Source organism: Aythya ferina (assembly GCF_964211825.1).
Source record: "Aythya ferina genome assembly, chromosome: 22".
NCBI lineage: Eukaryota > Metazoa > Chordata > Aves > Anseriformes > Anatidae > Aythya > Aythya ferina.
Genome location: NC_140320.1, coordinates 2882329 through 2905436, shown reverse-complemented (window position 1 = coordinate 2905436; position 23108 = coordinate 2882329). Strand labels below are relative to the sequence as shown.

Below are 23108 nucleotides of genomic sequence, written 5' to 3'. Positions count from 1 at the left end.
GCATCCCAGATGCATGTCTGCACCCCCAAAGCCATGTCAATGGAAAAAATTCCCTGGGGCTCGACAGACCTGGACCACATGTTACGCAGTCTGGCCAGGCTCCATCCTCCCCAAAACAACTGCCACGGCTTATGCAAAGCACATCACGGGAGCTAAAATGAGCCGGAGCTGAGTTTTCTATAGCTGAAGCGACCCGGTGTTGACAGAATGGGGACGCGTTTCCACAGCTCAGATTTTTATAATAATACCTCGGGGGAGTCTCTGGCAAAGTTTGGCCCAAATATAATTAGTTTGCACAGCTATTAGGGCCTGATAAAAGGTTTTAATTTGTGTGGAGATCTCTCACATCTCAGACACTCCCGTCCCTTGCTCTTCCTCCGCTTCCTAATGCCAGCTGAATGAAAGGCGAGTCCCAGGCAGGGAGCGAGCCGGTGACACAAAGCCTCCCATTTACCCGGGAAGGAGGGAGCCGCTCTGATCACTAAAGAAGAGACAGAAAATCCGGCAAGCCGACGCTGTCGGCGTGTTGTTTTTTTGTCCGCTTCGTCCTACCCTGCACAATAAGTAAATAAATGAAACCCTTCCTTCTGCAGCGGCTGGGTGAAAAGATACAGGGATGGGTTGAAAGTCGCTGTCTCCGCACAAAGCCGAAACGAGGGATGCTCGGAGAGGGCGTCACGCCGGGCACCGGAGTGAATGGAAACTTCCCCGCTCCTCTCGCCCAGTCCTGCTGCTGCTGTGCATATGCAGGGCTTACGAGATTGTCATGCAAATAGGTCGGCTTGGGAGCAAGAAAAATAAATCTCCAATATTCTTATTAATATGGCTTTGCACAGGGCCTCAGCTCCCTTCTGCCGGGTGCGGTGCGAATGCAGATCGGGGCCTTTTGCCATAGCGTGGTGCCTCAGAAAGGCAGTGAGCCAGCGATGGGATGAGTCTGTGGATAAAACCTTGGTGCAGGCAGAGCCGCCTGCTTTCTGCCTGGGAAGAATTTCCTGACACGGGCGGCTGTACCTCCACACGAGCAGCCGGCCCGCACGCATCCCCGGATGACAGCGAGGAACTGCGCACGCCTTGCCTCTGGCAAGGAGGGAAAGCGTGACATTGCAAAGCTGTGTTTAGGGAGCACGCTGAAGCAGAGAGTTATTTTTTTCTTTTTTCCCCTTTCCATAACAGAAAGGCATTGCCTCATTTGTAGCTGGTAGGGGTCTAGTTATTTTTGTACTAAAATGCATATTTTAAAGGCGGCTGTGCCAAATATGCAAACAAATCAGCTGAGAGGGCTCATTTCCACCATGCAGGGAATCAAAAATATTACTTTTATATATACACGCATATAAGTACATAATCTCCTATTGCTTCGAAATAGCAGGTAGAAACAGGGCACATCAGTGGAGGGGAAATGCTACAAAGAGCTAACCACAGCCAACCGCTCCGTGCACGAGGTGTGTGACGCATTAACCAGGTTTAAGTCACTCCTGCTTGATCCTCCTCACACAGAAAGCTGCTGGCACTCCAGGGGCTCAATATTCACCCTACTCCTGGCAGGATCCCCTTGCAGGATGCAGCACAAGTGCAAGAACTTTGCAAGCAAGCCCTGGCAATGCCAGCCACCAGCACTGCCTTCACCTTCACCATGAGCATGCACAAAGCGTGCCCTTGGCGCTGGCACCCCACGTGGTGCCAACAGAGCTGGGTCACCCATGACCCTTTTCCCAGTGGATCCATCCAGAGGGCTCTGATTAAGTGTGCATCAAAATGGGTGGCAGATTTACAGGTTAACAATGATTTAGTGGAGTGCACTGCAGCCAAATTAATGCCGGCTATAATGTAGTTTACCTCATTAAACAATGCACACCAAGATCCTGTCTGTTGTAAAACAATTGGTCTCTGAAGCCTAGTGTTCATCTTCCAGGGTTGCTGGGAGATAATAAATGGGTAATATTCCGGCGATAATGGTAATGGAGTCACGGCTCAGAGCTAATATTATGGCAAAGCAGTAATTATTTCAACAGTAAACAAGGGGACGGTTGAGCTGCCGACAGGATTGGAGCCTGTTGAAATGCTTCAGTTAATTTAGCCGGAGCCCAGGCCTGCAATGCCTCCTGGAAGGAGGATGACGATCTCGGCTGAGCCTCTGCAAGATGCTTATTCCTGGTGGTGCTTTAGCATTGGCTTCTGTAGGTGGTTAAGAGCCACAGTGCTGGAGAAAGGCCACTGTGAGACCAGGAGGATGCATGCAACGAGGTGAATTGGGATGCTACATACAGCTCAAAGCACAGCCCAATACAGCTCAACCCAACCCAACCCAACCCAACCCAACCCAGCCCAACACAACACAACCCAACTCAACCCAACCCAACCAAACCCAACAGAACACAACCTAGCCCAACACAACCCAACACAACCCAACACAACACAACCAGACCCAACCCAACCCAACCCAACTCAGCTCAACCCAACCCAGCTCAGTGCCAGCTCTCTGCTCCAGCCACATGAGAAGGATTCAACTGCCTTCCTTTAGACACTGCATGTCTACAGGCCCATACAACATCTCCACAAGTCCTTCTTCCCAAAGAGGGGGTCATACTTCTGCTTTCCCCAACACCACCATCTCTGGACGGCTCTGGTGTTTGTTCAGCTTAAATACTGAGAAGAGAAGCAAGGCAGATGTATTGCCTCCTCTAAAACCTCCTGAACCCACAACAAAAGACAGTGCAGAAACACGAGGCTCTGGAGGAACACAGAAGCAGCCTTGCACAAACACTCTGCTCTCTTCGAGAGCTACTGCCCTATTAAAATGACCAGCAGAGAGTACAGCTTGCTGTTACTAAGTTAATTAGGTGACTTGATTCAGGGTTACAGGGAGCTTTCCCTGGGGGATGCTGAGCTGATCACTGCCAGGGCGATGACAGCGCAGAGGCAGGCAGAGATTTGCCACCCAAGCGGATTCCCCTGGCTTCTTCCAGTGCCTCCTGGCCAGGCTCCAGACCTTTCGTCCCACCTACAAACATCCCACGCTGCGCTCGCCAGGCAAAGCCGCCCCTGCCTGCAGTTCAGAAAGGATCTGGAAGGATTTGGGACAGAAACTGATGTGCTTAATGGACAAGCCTCTGAAGGGAGGAGATGTGTCCCCTTCCCAGGGAAATGCAGCTCCTCAAGCTGCATTTTTTTTGCAGCAGCTTGTCTTCTTGTTTTAAGCCCCGCCAAGAGCCAGAGAGAATCAATATATCCAAATATACCAGACTTCTCCCAGAGTCCCTCCGCTGCTTTGCTGCTGATGTATAGACAGATGATCTCAAGAGACCTCTGCCACATTAGGCCACCAAGTCTCATCTATCTTAAGTGCATATACGAGCTGTGATTACTCCTGCGCCCAAGCACCTCACATCCTGAATGCATTTATCCTCCCATCAGTCCTGCCGGATGAGGGACTGCTATTATGCCTCTTCCAGGGAGGAAGCGGAGGGCTGCCGAGGTTAACTCAGCTGATCACAGAGGACACCTGGGTCGGGGCACGACGGGGGCCTTCTGAGCAGCTCACCCCCCTTGTGATGCTGCCTGGCCAAGCAGCGAGGCAGCACCGGCCCCGTGCGTCCCAGCTCAGACGTGGCGCGGGGCTCTGGCTCCGCACGGGCTCCAGCTTTCACAGCCGAGCCTAATCCTAAGATTAATGAGGGATTCCTGCTATAAAGACCTCTTGATCAGCCCTCTTACGAGTAAATACACCATCAAGCCAAACCATAATGTTTTCCTACTCTGGCAGCCACTGTCTTAAGCCTTACACCAGAATCCATCATACTACAGCGATAATCAAACAGCAATTAGACAAAACCATGGCAGCAAAGTCCATCAAGGGTCGTTAAGGATGACAAGTTGGATGCAGCCCCTGGCTGTAGGATAGCCGTGTGTGGCAGATGGGTGCTGGCCAGGCAGATATGCCAGTGGTGTATCTGCACACCCGGCCAGTTTGTGCACCCTTTCCCCGTGCCCCTGGCCCTGTACGATGCACCAAGCGTCACCCGGTGCCCAGCAGCTCGGGACACTGCACTTTTCCCTAAGCCGAGAAATTCCAGCTTTTGTCCACCGAGAGACTGACAACATGGCAATCACCATGACAACGTCAGAGTTACCCAAAAAATAAATAAAGAGCCCAGTAACTATGGAAACACCTGAGTGACCATAACCACACTATTAACTGGAAGATCTCGCCAGTTTGCGGCTGGCATCAACATCGGATGCTGGTGCCTAGCTTACTGGTATAGTTTGCTGCCAGTCCCACTGCCAGCTGGAGCACCCGAGCCCATGGCCATGGTTGTGGTTCCTCAGCACAGCCCCGAGATGAAGGAAGACGTGCCTGCATCTCTCCCCCCAGCCCCTTCTTCCACTTCAACCCGTTGGGCTGCACTGCCAGGAGCTGGTGGCTGGAAAAGGGTCTGGAGAGGGATGAGCCACGGGGGAGCTGAGCTGCTTCAGGTGTAAATCCTCTGCGGGATCAGGCTGCACGCTCCTCCAGTGAGCAAACACTCTTCTCTGCTCCATTTCTCACCAAGAACCACAAAACAGACTTACAGCTGCCAAGAAAATAATAGAGCCCGTGAAGTGCCTTTGCGCAGAGGAGCGCTTGCCGGGGTAGGCGCGGGGAGCAGCTCCTTCAGCTCCCAGCCCACACGCGCCTGGCACAGACGGAGCTATCAAAGCCTCTCCCCAGTGGCAGCGGTGAGAGCCGCTTACCCATCCGCTATGTAAACCCTTCAATTATGCACCAGCTTTCCCTTAACCAATTCTCCCCCCTCCCTCTTCTCCAGCACTCCAAGCGAGATGGAGAAAGACGGCGCAAAGGAACAGGAGGAGGCTTGCTCAGGATTTCCCCGGGGATGCGCTTTGAGGCAGAGCCAGGTCTGGCCAAGAGAGAGGCCAGCAGCCAGCTTTGGGTCCCCAGTCACTGGTGAGGCTCCCGGATCTCCAAATCATACCCTGTCCTGCTAGGGACATGGCTACGGCCTTGGCATCTTCTATGGCACCTCTGGGCACCTGCCCTGGCTCTTCTTTCCGTCCCCATGCAGCACATCCTCGCCTCTCCTATGTGTGCTGAATTAAAAATGGAGAAGCAGAGGCCCCGCATGGTGGCTGCAGCAGACCCAGAGAAAGAAAGAGAGGAGCTGAGCTGGGAACGGAGATGGGCAGGCACCAGAGATGTCCTGGGCCACCTCCGGGCTCAGCACCCTCCACCGGCAGGAGGCCAGATTCAGGTAAATCTTTGTGATCGTTTGTTCTCTTTGAGTTTTGAAAGCAGAATGCCTAATCATGGCCAAAATCGGGTAAGAGCTGCTGCTGCAAATTACACAGCACCACAGGTAATTTCTGATTAGCTCACTCTTCCTCTTGTGGTGCATCCTCAGTTTCCATAGCAGCTAAGTCCTAAGTAAAATGGAAACATCTGGTTCAAGCGCAGGTAAAGATTCCCTGGGGAAAGAAACCTGCTGGATGGCAGCAAACACCGAAAATAGCCCTTGTGAAAGAAGACAGAGGCGTCGTAAGCTGGTTAGGAGAGGATGGATGGCTGCAGGAGAAGGTGGTGAGGGGTGCGGGATGGGGAGAGGAAGGACCTGGGGAGCAGGAGGGGATGTGGGAAGGAGAGCAGGGCCTGCAGAAAAAAAACAAGTATGTGCGAAAAACAGGCAGTGAGGAGCCTGAGCGAGACAAAAAGATGCAGTCAGGGCGGAGAAGGGGAAGAGGACAAAGGAAAAAAAAAGTCTTAAAGGTCACAGCACGTGGACTGGCTCAGCCATCAGTGCTGCCCGATGGTGACAGATAGAGTGACAGCGACTTGATGCTGTGGGTAGGTGCCGTGGTCAGGGCTGAGAGCAGCTCACATCTGCTCCCTGCATTCCAGCATGGTCCATGCCCAGACGCCGACCGAAGGCCACCCTCTGACACGGCCACCTACAGCGACTAAGCCAACTCTTGCACCGGGGAATGGCTTTTTTCAGAGGCTCCTGTCAACAAAGCAGGCTGAGTTGCCACTGACTCAGCTCGCTTTCTGCCTGGGCCACGGAGAGTGATGGATCTGGCCCAGCAGCTTGCTACAGTACAGACAAATAGCAAAAATCAATGGAGCTGCACTGAGACACCGCAGCCATCGCCAGGCAGCTGAATGGAGGGAGCAGACACGGCGCCATCCATCACTGCTGCTGCTGCATCGTCTCCTTTGGCTGCTGGACAGCCTGGCTGGGATATCCCCGAGGAGAGCTTGAGGAGTGGTCTGGGATAACAGCCCACGTCGGTAAGACCCAGGGTTAAAAATGACCGAGGTTGAACGCAAGCACTTAGATGGGCGATTTGGGAGGCAGAGGATCCCTTGGCCAGATGGCTCATCCCACCCAAAACGACCTCCTCCCAGCTCATCAGTGAGATCCTCACAAAGCTGGGAGAGCCGGGGCAGCAAAATGCAAAAGGAGTGCCGAAAACAGCTGGGAAAGGACTCTGAACCCGTGCCGTCCCAAACGGGCGCGCGTGGGAATTCGCTCCCCGGCAGTCACACCCCCACCGTTCTGCTCAGGTTTTTGCTTGCCAATTAACAAGGTTACCAATTAATGCTTTGTGTGTTTTCTTGTTGATTCGTACTATTTCCAGTCCCTCTTTGATGCCATGTGTGCTGTTCCCCGAAAAGGTCTCAGCAGGTGCCGAAAGCAGCTGCCAGCAGCGTGCTGCATGCAACCACCCACGGCGGCAGCTCCAGCGACCTGGGGCAGCCCCGGGCTCCCAAGGGACAAGCACAACAGCCCCAGGCTGGTAACTGCCTAAAAAAAACCTACAATTTCATCTCCCAGACCACCAGGATGGATGTTTCTCTTCCAAAACCATCTGCTCCTGCAGCACATCACAGCTTTTTAGCGCTCACCACTTTTTCTTTGCAGCTGCAGGGCTGGTTCACCTGAACCAGCCCCCGACACCTCCCCAGCCGCTCCCAGCCCTCCCCGTGCCCTTCCTGGAATAATTTGGGCAACGTTTGGCTCTTACCTTTGGGTGAGATGTGTCTCCAGGTGATTGTTGGATCTGGCCTGCCCGTGGCTATGCAGGTGAGGCTGACGTTGCCACCTTCATTGATGGAGATGTCAGAAGAGATCTCGGTAATTTTCGGCGACACTGCAGAGACACAAAGAGGGAGATGAAAATGCAACCGGTTCTGTCTGTCTTAAATCTGAAAATGAGGGTGAAGGAGGCAGAATTCCCGTCCTTCTACCGTGACAAACAGAGCAGGAGCCCATCAGTCTCGTCTGCCTCGACAGGAAAACGGAGGGGAAACAGGGGGGGTGGAAGAGACAGAGTTGACGTGGGAAGGACTTGTAGTCATCGGGGATTCAGTTATTTTTGGGAGGCTGCAGACAGATCCTACCAGCACCAGTGCGATGTGCCAGACGGTGCTTCTCCCCCCACACACTGCTGGTACCGACCCTGTCCTCCCAGCCACGAGCAGCCCTTCCCAGCAGAGCTGCATCCTCCCAGGACAACACCAGCCCTGCAAAAGGCACTCCTGGTGCAACGAGAGCACCCAAAATGCTCACGTGGCTTGCAGCTCATGGGCTCTGTGATGTCCTCGCAAGCAGCAGAGCACTGAGGAGCTCTCGTGAAGACAACGAGCCTACCAAGGAGCCTCTAAGATTGTGCAAAGGAAGGGAAATTCAACGGGGATGAAAGCCCTCCTGCTGCTTTGACACTGCCAACATGAATTCAAGAGAATTGGGCAGACAAAAGGGGCCCAGAGCTCAGGAGTGGGGCTGATGAGAGGGAAGGGACAAGGAGCACACGGGGAGCGCTCAGCCCCCGCAGTGGTGTGACCTGGGGCTTCCACGAGCTCAGGCACGCCATGCGAGAAAAACGATCAGCTGCCGTTATCAGCCTGCACCTGCAGAACATAATAAAGACCATCACCTTCCTCGATTTATTATTATTTTTTTTTTTTTTCCCAGGCCATTCTCCAGAGCCTAGCAGAGGATTGGCACCCTGCTGCGCTGCTTTGCAGGAGAGTCACAAATCACCCGCAGAGCATCCTGCTCCTTCCACCCTCCCCAGCCGAGCCCCGTCCATCCAGCAGCCCACGCGCAGCCCCAGGCAGCGCCGTGCTGCCATCCCAAACCCATAACCCACCCCCGGGCACCCCATCCCTGCTCGTCGCCAGCAGGGCAGGCACAGGGACTGGCTGGTGCACGCACAGCGAGCCAGAATGACTGCAATGGCCTTGCACGCATTGCCTCTGCCGCGCAGGTAAGTAATTTATTGATCCGTAAAGCACTCCAAGACGCTCTGGAAGGGATTATGTCATGCCAGTGCCGTGCAATAAAATAAAAAATGATGGATTTTTTGTGAACATGAGGGTGATTTAGGGTTTGTAGTTGGAAGTGTAGTTAAAGTACATTTTAAGTGGAAATCAAGGTGGGTAATGAATTATTCCCTGTTTTGAAGGGCTTCTGGGAGTTCATTTTTTTTTTTTTGCTGCTCTGGGCACAACGGCTAATCTGCTAATCATGCACTGGAGGACAACTATGGATCAGACGGTCCTGGAACAGTGGGGTCTGGAGTACACCTGGGGACACAGGACAGAGGCTGTGAAGATGACATCGAAGGAAATATTAATATTCATCAGTGTCATTAAGCCTGGCATAAGGGCGTGTGGCTCCTGGGACGAACAGCCAGGAGATGCTCTGCCAAAAGTCAATGTAGTCCACCGAGGAGCTGCAATTAATGACAAAGGTGCTACAATTGCCCCACCGTGCACCTGGAGAGGCTGGGATCGCTATCCAGGAAACCAATGTGCTTCAGAAAGTTTTATTTCCAGAGCAGAGCTTTCAGTATCAGCAGCTAAAATAGGCCACGGAGGTATTACTGGTGGTGTTTCGAGGTGGAAAGTGATGAGCAGCAGTGGAGCGAATTGCCCACGATTGCCCAGGAAGAAGCCCTGGCTGGCTCCAGCTGTCGGTCCCAGCAAAGCTAGAACATTATCTGTCGTCTTCCATGCAGTGCCTGCTAAATCAAAAGGAGCCTTTGCGATGTTTTTAATTAACGAATCCGCATCACTCAAATTTAGCTTGTTTTGCCGAGCTCACCGAGACTCGCAGGCAGTAAATTCAGCCTTTGCATTGTGACTCTGTTACAGCACACAAGGATTTGCACCCACACGGGCGACAGACAAAAATTTGTAATCAAATTAACTGACCAGATTCTAAAACATAATTAAAACAAATTAAACTTTGATTTCCGCTTCTCCTGAAATGCATCCTGAAGAGCATTACAACCTCCTCCTCAGCAGTATAGCAGCACCAGCATTCCTGCAGAGATTTTAATTTTGCTAAGACCGGGCAGGGGAGGAGAAATTACTGGGATGCTTCCTTGGCTGGGCAATGGGAGACTTTGCAATTGCAAATTTGCAAGTGAAAATGCAACTTTTGGGAAAAGTCCCCGTGCCCTGGTGGGTTCAGGATGCCCTCCAGCAATTTCTGCAGCCCACCCAGGGTGAGGCGAGGCAGGCATGGCCGGGAAGCAGACAGGAGCGACAACGTCAGCGAAGTCTTTAGCCTACCCTTAAATTAAATGCGCAGTGGTAGGATTTAACACGACAGTTATTGTATGCTAATTAAACGTTTGAATAATTAACCACACGAACTATTTAAAATGGCTTTCTTGAGACTTAACAGGTACGTCGTAAGGCTTTTACTATACTAGGGAGGGAAACTTTAATAAATAAGTGATCGCAAGTATATCTTTAATATTATTTAATGGTCACCAGTGCTGCCATTCCCCTTGCATTAAAAGGCTTTATCCATCAGTTGGCATTTCCGTGGAGATGGGGCAGAGGAGAAATTTCTTATGCTGAACGTGGGACACAGATGGAGCTGCGCCCCAATGGGAATGAATAAATAAATAAAGCTAAATAAATGCTGGCTTCCCAGGCGGGAACCCTCTCCTTGCGGGCAGTCCTTTTGTGTTCAGCATCTCTCCTGCTCAGAAGTGATTAAACATGGCAGTGTTGGCCAAGCTGCTCCGGTGACACAGTGCAGATTTCCCCAGAGACAGGCTGGTGTTTTATCGATCTGACTTCAGCTTTTTCCCCCTCCCTTGCCTCGCCATGCTGATGGGAAAGGTCCCTGTGCTGCTCTGAACTGCCACAGCCTCTGCGAGCGCTCAGGGCTCACCCGGAGTTTGTCCGGACTTGGCGCTCGCTCACACACACCGAGTCCCTGGGACAGAAAACAGTGTGCTTAAATATTTAACCAAGCCATATGGCGCCTTACACGTCTGAGGGTGTTCAGTCAGGTGATAGATGTCTTTGCAGATCCAAGCATATGCACTTGCCTACACAGATGTATTCCCTGCCTTGCACCGTGTGCGCACGCATCCTCCTGCCGCCGGCGCCGACTAAATCCCTGCTACACCTCCAAACACCCGTCCCAGAGCCAGCGTGGGTGCAAACACCCCTACACGTACCCTGCAGCACCTGAATGCATCGTTATCTACCCATCCACCTTCCCTGCATGCAAGGGCTGTGCTGCCCGTGCCAGTCTTGTCCCCGACGATGTGTCCCCAACAATATGTCCCCAAAAATGTGTCCCCAGCAATGTGTCCCCACTGCTGTCTCCAGACGCAGCTCTTGGTGCAGCCAGGAGCAAGCTCAGCTGGGACCCCCCGCACCCTAAATTTCAGCTGTGCGTCAGTGACACACAAGGAGACCCCTTGGTATTAGGGGAGTGAGGATCTGGAGCAACCTCAACACCAGATAGAGGGGAAGGAGAACATGGGTGAGCCTCACCAGGTTGAGTGCTTGCAAGGAGAAACTGCATTTTGTGGCTTAACCCCCTAAATTCTGCCCAGTTTGGGAGGTGGGGCCACAGCATCTCTTTGTCTCCTGCCTGTGCATGGGGATATTGCTGGGACTGTGGTGCCGTGAGGGAAAGCACACCTCAGGTGTGCTCAGGGACTCACCCAAGAGCCAAGCAAGCACTGCAGAAACACACACACACATTTCTAACCCCACAAATCACTTCTGGTGCTGGAACCAGGCAGAATGGGTCTCGTGCCAGCCTTCCCCAGCTGCATGGTGGCCAGGTGAGGGATCCAGCATCACCCATGCCCCACCAGGGCTGGAAAGCCCCCAGATGTGCCCTGCACACAGCCCACGCCAGCAGCCTGCCAGCAGCCAGGTTCTCCCAGTAAGACTCGCTTCCCCCTCATAAAACATGCAAACCTCCATCTTCCTGCACGAGCAACATCTGCTCCAGATCAAAGGGAACAACAAAGAACAACTATAAAAGCAACTTGAAGCAAGGAAAAGAGGGAGACTCAGCCTTGCGTTCTGCGGGCGATCTGTGATGTGCACTGGCAGCTTCCTGAGCATCAGGCTGCCGGAGCTCCTGCTTTTAATAACACTTTCTTGCCGCTGTCACCCAAGGACTTCGCCGTGTTTTGCAGAGCGCTGCTACCACGGGCACAGCTTCTGCGGAGCCCCAGCCCTGCTCCTGGTGATCCTACAAGTCCAGCTGAGCTCCTGCACCCCAGAAGAAGGCCCCCAAAAGCTGGCAGGGGTGGGATGGGGTGCAGGGACCCTGATACCAGGCTGTCCCCTCGGGATGTGGCCACCCCAGTGTGCACCCAGCAGCAGGAGGGCTGGAGACACACAGAGCTCCCGTGCTCCCCGCCGCAGTACGGGCACCTCCACTGTGCCTTCTCCCTCTTTGATTTCTCCCTCCTTGTTTGAGTTCTGTCGGCTTTGCAGAGAGCAAGTTGGGAGACCTATGCCTTCAATTATAGGTGTATTGTAATGGGCTTTTAAATCAGTCAGCACTCCTCTAACACGACCATAATTAGGAGAAAAGCAGCGAGGGCATCATCCTTCCATCATATCAACACGGCTCAGGAGCCGCATGGAAGAAGTCCAGGGGGTACGAGGAAGGGGAAACACATCCTCAGAGCCTGCTTCCAGATTCTTTGCTGGCCTGTAAACAAAAACCTTCCAATTTTGGGTGGGGATCCTACCCTGGGTTCGCACAATCACGCCGAGCTTGGCTCAGCTTCACCGAGGGACCCAGCCCCCTCTGCGCAAACCTGGCAGCAGCCAAAGGCACTAAGGAAGGAGCCTGGAAATTAAGAGGACATACATAATGACCTTAATAAGCAATTAATAAATAACTAATGGCAATTGCTCGTTCTAAAGCAAGGCGTAATGAGATGTGTCATACAGCACTGAGATGTAGCTAAATGATTTCCCAAGTAGATAACGGCTCCTACTGCAGCAAAGCTCTCCGAGCTTGGAGGACACCAAATTTTTTACACCTGTCTCTGCAGCAGGTTATATGGCAAGGCATTGAAATAATTCAGAGGAGGAGGGGGAAAAAAAGACGTTTCCAATCATTCATTAGTAAAGTATTTGTGAACGCAGATATAACTCACTGCATAAGCTGCAGGCTTTCTGCAGACAGACTTTATAGCTAAGTGCCAAAAGGGAGCCCAATCTGATTCCACTTACGACAGCATAAATCAGCAGCACTCCTACCACAGTCAACAAGGGCTGTGCCAGAATAAACACGGCACAAGAGGAGCGTCAGGTCTCAAGCACGAGGACTTTCTTCTGACTTTGGGATGGGTCCAGGTCACTTGCCACTGTGCCAAGCAGCCAGGGTGCTGCCTGCTCAGCTTTGGGTCGCCTGCTTTCAAGGCTCCAAAAGGATCCGCACCTTCACCCTACCATCTCCCCCATAAAAAGGAGAAACACCTGAAACCATGCCCCACATCTCCGGGGAATAAAGTAAGAGTTTGCTTAGTATGACTGGTAATAAATAGCTACAAAGCACAGCCAGAATCCAGGTCTGGGAGACTTGATTTCTGCTTCCACATGATGACGCCCAAAGGAAGCCACGGCACTGCTCTGGATATTGTTTCCTTCCCTACAATGAGTCTAATGATGCAGATCTCCTTTATAAACTACTTCATACTTCTCCTTCAAACAGAAATGAAAAAGGAACAAAGAAAGATGTAAGAGTGAGGTTTCTGTATTGTCAACCATGAAGAAATGCAGCTGAACAAGGACTGTTCGACAGATCAGCTCCCTGTCTAGACAGATCTCATTTTCAGCTCCACGCACGCGGCACAGAGCTAGGATCTAGTTTTCAGTTTTTGCCCCCAAGTCACCTGGGATTCCCCCTGCAAGACAAGCGTTGCCTCATAAAAAGCAGAAAATTGAAGGATCTTGAAGCCTTAAGACACTGGCATCATCTCCCCAGCATCACTGACACCTCTCATCAAAGCACGACAGCATTTCCCACAGCTATCTCCAAGGTGACCATGCTGGCCGTCAAATTGATGGAGACTCTGTCTCCCCCCGCTCGGGGGCACAACAGGTCCCTAGATCTGTCCCTGGTCTCACCAGGCGCTGGTGGAGGCTCTATAGGGCCCCTGGGAGATGTCCCCATGAGGGTACGAGCCGCCGAGCGCTGAGCGTGCCCGACAAAGTTTGAACACGACTTCTTGCTAATACAAAGCTTGTCAAACCCATCACCTAGAAATGCTGAACGTCTTTATTAGATTCCTTTATCTCCCCCCGAGATCGGAGGGACACGACGAGATGATTCTCAGCGGAGATGTCATCATCCAGAAACTAATTAAAGGCTGCGCGGGAAGTCGGGCCACGCGCACTCTGGAGAACAAAACGCATTAGCAACCGGAGTCGAGAAAAATATTACAAGTGAACTTCAGATCAGAAAGGGCGAGCTAGGGATTTGACAATAACTCTCCTCTTCCTGCCTTTCCTCCCGCTCGCCCTCGATATCTGTCCCCCAGCATCAGAGAGCCGCTTGGGATCTCGGGGCTTTTTGGGACCAGCCCTGGCACCGCTGCCTCAGGATGGATGCACAAGGCCACCAGAGCTCTCCTCTGCTGGGTCATGCCCCGGGAGAAAACCATGATTTGCATTCATGGAATTCCCTTCTTTTGGTTGGAAAAGCCCACTTGCCTCGTGTCAGTAAGCTGCAGAGGATGCTTTGATGTCTGCACTGTTAGACTGCTCCCTGCTCGGCCACGGAGTAGTCCTGCGCAAGGCACTGCATCTTTTTTGGGTCTCATCTGTGCCATGGCAAGTATTTCCCATCCTTACAGAGAGGAAGACAATGAAGACAAAGGTGCAACAGATGATAAGGTACCCAGAGGAGAAGAAGATAATAAGGGATGACAAGATACCAGAGCCTGTGGTCATGGGAACTGTAGGTGGAGAGATTTCCACGTGGGGACGGCCCTGCTAGCCACATCCTACAACTGACTGTGGCTCACGTGAGCTGGGATGCACGGATCTAAGTTAGGGCATTCATCCTGAGTGGACGTGCCTGCAAATAGCAATTCCCAGCCAAACCACAGCCCCCTGTACCGACAAGCAGCGAGTTTACCTGCCATTCCTCTTCTGGTCCATCGGCACACACTGTCCTGCTAAAATCAGTGTGAAACCTCAGCTCCTCTCTCCCGGACCAGCCAGCAGGCAAGGGGATGTGTCCCTCACTGAGGGTGCTGGTCCTGCCCCCAGACTCTCAAGAAAGCCCCCCCAGGCTCTTCCCACGTGGGGACAGGCCACACGTGGAGACCTGAGCCCACCGAACCAGCCCACGCCACTTCCTTGTAAAGAGGGACGTGCAGGAACAAAGGAGCTCAAACATCCTTTCCAAAGATAAATCAGATGCTCTAATGCAGCCTGCATCTCCAATGAATATAGGGCAGGTGTCTCTGAAGTGAAGTATTAGTTAAAATGATGCTCTTTAAATTACATTTCGGCTATTTCAGGCAGACAGGTTGTGTGTGGGTTGTTTTTTTTTTTTTTCATTTTTTTTTTTTTATGATCTATCTAGAGGCTTAAAAAGACACAGAGAGAAATAAATCTCCCTTCCATTAAAAACACACTATGCTCTTGCATTTTTGTTCTTATCTTTGCGCTCTCTTGCTCGTGCTCCCTTTCCCCTGACTCAAGCACGAAGTAAGTGTTTCTGATTGCTCTTTCCACACCGACACTGAGCTGATTCCAGGCTCTGCGCACAATGCTCCTAGGCACAGCCTCACAGGAGGGTGAGCAGAGCATCCCGAAATGCTGCCGCGGTCACCCGATGGTTCCACCTCCACACCCTCCGTGATTCACGGCTTTGATGGGGAACTGAGCCCAAGCCTGAATTTCGGGCTGAATTGCCACTGCAGTCTATTTATATCTTCCCGGTCTATCTGTCTCCTCTGCCTGTGTCCCTTTTGCCTCTTTTATCTACTTACCTCCCTCCTTCCCCCTCAATCTCCTTTACCACATCTTTCGTGCGCTCAGACCCTGCTGTGCCAGGGATGTACCAACACAACACAAAAATACAGCGTGGATCCACGGGGTCAGGTAAAAGCAATCCCAAACCACACACAGCCCATAAACCTCACGAGGTGCTGGAGATGCTCACGATGCCTCACACACTGTGTCTTCAAATCCCTCATTTGCCTACAGAGCCTTGAGTAACCCCAGCCCAAAGAGTCCTGTTCCTCCCCACCGCTCGCAGAGGCTCTGCTTGTGGGTGTTTCTCTTCCCTGTGCCTCGGCATCCCCAAAGATGTGCTCAGATGGAGCCTGCATGCATCCTCCCTGAGCTCCATCCATTTCAGGAGCCTCCTCACCGCCCGCCAGAGCCTTTCCTTTTGCTCAGGTTTCTTCTCGTGACTGCTTTCGACTCTGGTGAGAAATAAATGGCTTGGGCAGGGAGCGCGGCCCTATTATCCTCTGATTAGGAGGTCTCGAGGCCAACGCTGCTACTGATGCCCAGACCCTTTGTTCATGTGCTCATAAACCAGAAGGTCGGCAGTGCCCGGCAGTTCAGGATGAACCGTGGGTGAGGTGATTTATGCCTCCAGATGCTGTCCTCGAGGAACACATCTCAGCATGAGACTCGCCGAGCCATCCGTCACCTCTGCTGAGGCAGATCCACCTTCCCAAAGCCCCCCCGGCCAGCTCCTGTCCCCCTTTGCCATTTCCTTACATGAGCCAGGCCCCACACCAGGAGCCTTGCTCCTCCTGTGGAGCATCTCTGGTCCCAGCCACTTCTGTGCAGCCAGTTTTTAAGGGTCACCTGGCCAGCCCATGACCGAAAACTCAGCCTGTCCCACATCTGAGGAATCAACCCGGCGCTTGGCCAAAACCACCAGAAACAGGAGAGCAAATGCCCATGAGCCAGCAAAACAGCAGAGCTCTGGTGAGAGGACCCAACCCATCCTTCCCACAACTTATAGCATCCTTAAAAGAAGGTCCAGAAGGGTCAGATCTCCAAATTCAGCGATGGCAGAGGAAGGTTGGTCCCCGCTGCCTCAGTTTGCCTCCCCAGCTCACCTGCACCAAGCACAACATGGACCCCCATGCTCCCAGCTTCTCCTGGTACCCATGCACATCCTGATGCTTGTTTCTGAGGGCTCTATCAACAATTCTGGCATTAATAACCCTACTGCCAAGACACCCCTGCAAGGCAAGCGAGTGTTATTATCACTTCACAGCTGGGGAAACGAGGCCTGAAGAGCAAATGGCCCAAAAGCACCCGTTCGGATGGATGCTCAGCCAGCACCTGCTTCTCACGCCCCGTGGTGCTGGTGAAGCCACCGGAAAGCCCAACCCGTGCTGACCCGGGCCAGGACCGCTGCCAGGACAGGTACTGCCACTGGGCTGTGCGAGACGAGCCTGCTGCCAGGACAAATGAGCCACCAGGCTGCAGCGAGCACAGCAGGATATCCGTGCGCACGGAGGGGCAATTAAAATTTCATCACGAAACCGCAGCCCAAATATGCAAAGTTTGGCGGAGTTAAAAGGAAAGGAAGAGGAGGCAGCGACGGTACCGAAAGGCAGGGATATCAGCGTGCTCCGAGCACGAGGGGGCTGTTCTTGTTTTGCATTAGGAATGCTCCTTCATTTCCCGTTCCTCCTAAATGAAACCCTCGAGCCTTCTTCTTGGCCACCCTCGCGCCTCTGAGAAAGCCAAAAAGCCACAGGGAGTTGTCTTCCCCCAGAGCATCCTTTAATTTTCCTATTTGTCTTTCTAATGCCCAGCCTCATCAACAGCGCTGTCTATTCCCCATGCGCTCGTGCTTTCCACGGAAGGAAGGAATATTTTTTCCCCTTCCTTCCTATTCCCCCTTCCCCTCCATTTCATCCTTTCGGAGGCTTTTTATCTGGAGTTTCCTTTCCTTTCTTTCCTCTTTCCCTTTCATTTCTAAAACCTACAGATCTCTGATTCAAAATCATTACTGTTTTTAACTTGGCTCGAGTCACTTTAATTAAGTTACTTTCCATTATTTTTTATCTAGTCCATTTGTCTACATCCCCCTCACCCTCCCTCATTCTTTCTTTCCTCCCCAAGGCAGGCTGGGTATGAAATCTTACATTTCCATTTGGCTAACAATCACTTTGAATTTTTAAATGCTATTAAATTGGATCACACCGGTCACTGGACTGGAGTTGTCGAGCTGTGATATTTACTTGCGCCAGTCAAAGGGAAATGAAATTGCAGCGGAGCGGCGGCGGCATGGGGGGAGGCGAGGGGGGAGCGCAGATTTATTCTGCCTGTGGTTCTTGCAAACAGGCACAATCCCTTTGGATTTTAGAGCGAGTTCAAAGGAAACTCTTACTCTCAACCATGAATGTATTGTAATGTCTTTAATAAATCAATTACTTGTTGGCAGGGAAGTGTCACTGCATCTCCAATCCTTGTAATCACCTCAGCCTTGCTGTGTTTTAAGTGCTGAAAAACCAGTGAGGTAGAAGGGGAGCCAGGAGAAGCACCGGGGCAGGGAAAAAAAAAAAAAAAAAAAAAAGAGAAAAAAATTCTGCTTCATCTTGCCAAAAAAATAAAAAATAAATAATTTAAAAAAAAGACTGAAAGATGCAGAAAGACATTTGCATAATGCAAAAACACACCCAGTGACCTCGGGCACCGGCACGAGGAGCGCTGGGCCCCTGCCATGGGAAAGGCGACGTGGGGCACGTGTCTGCCCCAGGTATTAAGCACGTGGTGATGCCGAGCATCACTCTTGCAGGTAATCTGTAAAGTGGTGCTTTCCTGCCACCCCCAGGAGCGAGACTTCCTTTTGCTGCACGTTAATTAGTGGCAGCACGGTGCTCCCACCTTCGGGAGGGTGCCGGTATTCCAATTTTGCTAAAAGAGGTCTTTTACACCGGAAAATTTGCTAAAAGCAAAGGGAGCAGGATTTGATTACAAAGCAGTCCTGGCCAAATCCAGCCCCTCCTCCTCTCTCTCCGCTGACAATATCCTCCCCTCCACAACAACAATAATCTGAGCACAAACAGACATGAAGCTTTTCAGAAAGTAATGAACTCCGGCTGGAGCCAAGGCAGGAAGGGTTTAATGTTCAGCTCGGAAAGCTTGGCGAGGCCATCAATTATATAGCCCTGCTGCTGAAGGAGCAAAAAATAATATTTCAGACAGACATGGCCAAAAAGAAAAGATAGGGAAGGAAAACACTGCGAGAAAGAATTAATTCTGGGAGTGAAAAGAAGGGTTTGTAAAAGAGGAGGAGGAGGAGAGCTGGAGCTCTCGGGCTGGCTGCAAGGTGGAGGCATTACAGCGAGGGCAAGCCGTGAAGAAGACTTCCCTACTGACCCTGGACAGGAAAAGGGGGGCAAAATGGGGAGCCCCTTGGCTGTGAGGGCTCGGTGGTGAGCAGCAAGGGGTGGTGGGCTGGGAGCAAGGGGTGGGTTGGGACCCGGTCATCTCCTCTCACCTAGGGCAGCAGGAGAGGCTGGGGGCTGTCACCTTCACCACCTCGTCCCAGTTTTACACCAAAAGCTACTGAGGGAAGGAGAGGAGATCAGAGCTGAAGGCTTCTGGTTGATGCGACCACCACCCAGAACTGAAAATCGTGCACAGGGGTCCACCGAGGGCAACGAGACGTCCCCATTCTCTTGCCCATGCCAGGAGGGGCCATGACCAGGTCTCATCCAGGGACTCGTCCCTGTACCAAAATAATTTCCACGGGGATGGGGAGGAGGGGACACTGCTACCCACACCTCCAGCTTCCCAGACGAACCAGCAGCCACGCCAGGAAACCCCCACCAGAAATATTTCAAGCCCTACAGTTCCACGTCTACTTCTGAAGGACCTTATTTCCATGCTTTTTTTCAAGGTCTTTGCCTTTTTGTTCTCCACTTGCCTTTTTTTTTTTTTTTTTTCTTCCAGTCGCCTTTGCTAAGTCTTTCTCCCCTACTGCACCACCAGAACAGAAAGGAAAACAAGAGGTAAACGACAGCACAAGCCTCTTTGCACATGTACCCCCCAATCCTTGCAACTCCCCTTTTCCATTTTTTAACCTCTCCAAAGCAAATAAAGTGCAGCAAATGCCCCATTTTCCCACCCCTTCATTCTCCCCTAGGCTCGGCGACCCCTCCAGCCCATCCTTCAGCTCGCAGATATTTATCAAGGTTTTCTAGCACCCGCCGCGGGAGGCGGCAGGGCCGGGCCAGCTCTTCGGCAGCTGTTCCCTTGGCCTCTCCTTTATCTCCAGCATTGTGTTCACATCTGCTTCCCACTCTGCCTCCTTTTTCCTACCGCCGGGAGCTGGGTTTTAAATCACTGCTCAGCGCACCGGCTGCCAGGCGCGGATTTCATGCTGCCCAGCATGCCCCGTTTGGATAGGTATCCAAAGGCCGTTTGCAAGCCTCCCCTGCCTTTTTTTATTATTATTTTTTTTTCCTCCTCCTCAACCTGCCAGCGCTGCCACACTACTTTCCCCTCCTCCCTTTTGGCCACGGAGCAATCTTGGCTCTGGAAGCATGTTCAGACACCTGGTTGCTGGCAGCGCGGGGCTTTGGCACGGGCGCGCTGCGTGCAGCTCTCCGATAGCGAAGGGGAGGCGAGTGCAGCCCGGCCGGCGCGGGTCACCGTGACCCTCCTGGGCTATCGGGGACACGCCAGTGGCCGTCCTCGCTTGGGGCTGGCAGCTCTCCCACCACCCGCATCTCCCCTGGCTTTGGCTGGGGTTTTGGCCGAGCCCGATTCGTGCTTTTGCTGGGGATTTGTGTGTTAGCAAAGCGCAGCTTTGTACAGCGCAGGAGCTGCATTTTAAGAGACGTGTTTAGGACGAGACATCGCCATCTGCGGCTCCTTTCCCTGGTGCAGAGCGCTGCTCCTGAGCGTGGCGATTTTGGCAGGGCAAGGCAGCAAAAGCCCCAGGGAGCGAACAGACGGGGGCAGGTGATGCAGAAGGATGCCCAGGCACTGGCTCCAGACAAAACTCCTCTGTCAGACCGCAACCTCTCCATGCTATCAAAGCAAGAGAGAGCACCGTGCTTCCCCCAGGCAGCACTCGGTGCTGTACAGACTGACTGCCCTGAAAAGCTTGGTTAGGGAATCCCCAGACTCGTTTCATCCCTGATCTGAGCAGGATTGCAAGCCACGATGCCCTGGACCTTCAAGGAGCATGGAAGGGGTGCCTGCAGGTGCTGCCCTGGGCAATGTGATGGCAAAGGCTGCCCCAAACAGACCAAACCTCTCAGGCTGAGCCCTCTGCTCCTGCTCTCGGACTCCCCAGGCCTCTGCAACAGGCTTTTGCTTCTGGACTCGGCTCTGGGGGGACTGGCCAGAAAATCAGTGCTAAAGGCCAAAAAGAAGAGCCAGATTAAAGTATCAACTCAGAATTTATGCTTGGGACTTAAGGTTTAATAATGCAACAGAAAATCAATATTTAATAAAGCAAATGATGGAGAAAAACACTGAATGGGAGATGAGCTGCTGCTCCTGTTTTCAAACATGTAACTCCCAGAGGAGCCAGTTTGGCAGGAGAGATGCGACACCAGATTGCCACGAAGAGCTGGCACGCAGGACACTCGAGGTCCCACTGATTCCAACTCCCGTGTCAAGGGGGCTCGCAGGTCTTTTATTAAAGGACAAACAAGGAATTACAGTGGTGGTCAGAGTCCAAATACCCATGAAGAGAGATCAAATGCTGATGCACACGGGGAGCCAAGCAGCTGCCTCGCTGAGCGGGCCCAGATTTGTGCTCAGGCTGGAGAAACGCGGGCAGACGGGCAGCGCCGTGCCCAAACCCAGGCTTCAAACACACCGAGCACGGCTGGCTGGGGACCGAGATCTGCTGACAAGCAGGGAGAGAGCAGCAGGGCTCAGAGCGGAGGATAAATGCTTGCCTGCCAAGTCAGGAGGCTCTCCTGATGTGCAGGAGAGGAGATGGTGTTGGTAATTCTGGGGTAGCAGGGAGCAAGCTGGGCATCAAACCCTGCTGCCAGGCACGGTGACAAAGCAAGTGCAGAGCGAGCATCATCGCTCGGCGTGCTGAGGAGGGATGCGACAGGGATGAGACCGGGATGCTGGGGACAGATCAGCAGCTCTGACTCCCTCCCCTGGAGCCTGGAGAAAACTGCACTCGGCATGAATGGCGCCAGGACACTGCCCTGACCCAGCCTGTGCCAGCGTGCGGCACCGAGATGTCACCTGCGCCCTCTGCTCCATGCTGCCAGTCGACAGCTACCCCAGCACAATGCAGCCAAGCTCTACAAATGCATCCAAGATGTGCTCGTGGCTCAAAGCACTCCATTAGATTTGGGGTTCACATTCAGGAAACTGGACTCTCCTTGCTTCAGCTGCACTCGATCCCATAGCTCTCATGCTTGGGGCTGCACAACACACTGGTGCCCCCCAAATGAACAGCATCATGATACCAAGTGCCCTGCAGTGCTTCCCCCTCCCTCCCTGTCCTCCTGCATCAAGCCCACCCATCCCCACCCCAGAAGCAGCCTGTGCAGCCAGCTGGGAAGGGGCTGAGCTTTCCCCATGCCCAGCCAGGTGATGGTGGGTGCTGTCTGGGGTGCACAGGACTCACCCACGGGTGCAGGAGGCAAGAAGGTGCAGCCTGCTGGCTGCAACACCGGTGTGGCACGGGATGCACAAAGACTCCCTGCCTGGAGCAGAGCATAACCGTGCCAGACTCAAGCCCCAAATCCCATCCATCGCACCCTGTCACCTTGGACAAGCTCAGTCTCACAAAGCCTGGGGACTCTGGATAAGTCCTCCAAAGGCAGGGGATGCTCACTCGTGTCTCTCCAGGGGAGCAAAGCTCGCTCAGGTGCCCTTGGACGAAGCCCCCTCCTTCGCCCGCAGCATGTGCCGGGTTGCCTGCCTGGCCCTGCAGCAGGGCAGTAATTTGTAGCTTGTGCTGGGATCCTTCACGATGAAAGATGACATATAAATATAAAACGTTATCGCTCCATAACAGCCACATGCTATAAAACGCCGGGCAGAAGGATCTGGAACTAGATGGAGGCAGCGCTTTAAATCCTTCCCTGCAGAGTTACTGCCGCTAAAACAACAGACCCGCTCCACAGAGCCCGGCCGTGGAGGGAGGAGAAGAAAAGCGCCGACAAAACCACCGCCGCCGAGGAATTAGGTGACCGAGGAGCCTTTATACCAGCACGACCTTGGCGTGCTGCCTCCCCTGGGGTAGCGGTGGCACTGGTGCACCAGCGCCATCTCCTCCCATTCATCCCCTGCCGCGGCTTCCCGCGGATGCCCCCGCGCTGCCATGGCAACACTAAAGCCGGTCCCGATGCTCTACTACAACGAGTTGACTCCGCTCCCGCGATCACGATAACAATGCTGTTACTGTAGTAACATTACATTGTTGAGGTCTCACTGTTCTCCCCTTAATTTTATTGGCGGAAGATTAAATTGCAATAATGTTATTGAGCCACCATTAGCGTTTCCCGGGTAACAATAACATTAAGGTAGCGCTATCGCCTTACAGTGGTCCTGCCGTTCCACCGCAAATATTTTAATGTAGTAAAACAAAAGAGATTACTGCAGTAACATTAAACTGCAGCGACCTCATTAACCCACCGCCGGCTTTCGCCGCGCTGAACGGCACTTTGGGACCCGCGCGCGGCGGCGGGGAGGTGTCCGTCTCCTTTGGGAGACATCCCTGGGGAAGGATAGGACCCCCGTGAGATGTGCCGACAACCAAGGTCTTCCTCCAGCCCTGCTTGGAGAGCTAAAGGGTGCACGGGTGCAGCGTGCCACTGGCCTCCCAGTTCTTCCCATGCCA

General features: G+C 52.8%; 1 protein-coding gene across 9 annotated transcripts in view; it reads right to left on the bottom strand.

Moving 5' to 3' along the window:
• Nucleotides 1-23108, bottom strand: part of LOC311422422 (protein CEPU-1) — a 329684-nt gene that overhangs the window by 20480 nt on the left and 286096 nt on the right. For all 9 annotated transcript variants that reach the window (XM_084495452.1, XM_084495451.1, XM_084495450.1 and 6 more), the window contains one exon: nt 7024-7149. In XM_084495452.1, the coding sequence (XP_084351578.1) occupies nt 7024-7149 (126 nt within the window). The remainder of the gene's footprint in view (nt 1-7023; nt 7150-23108) is intronic.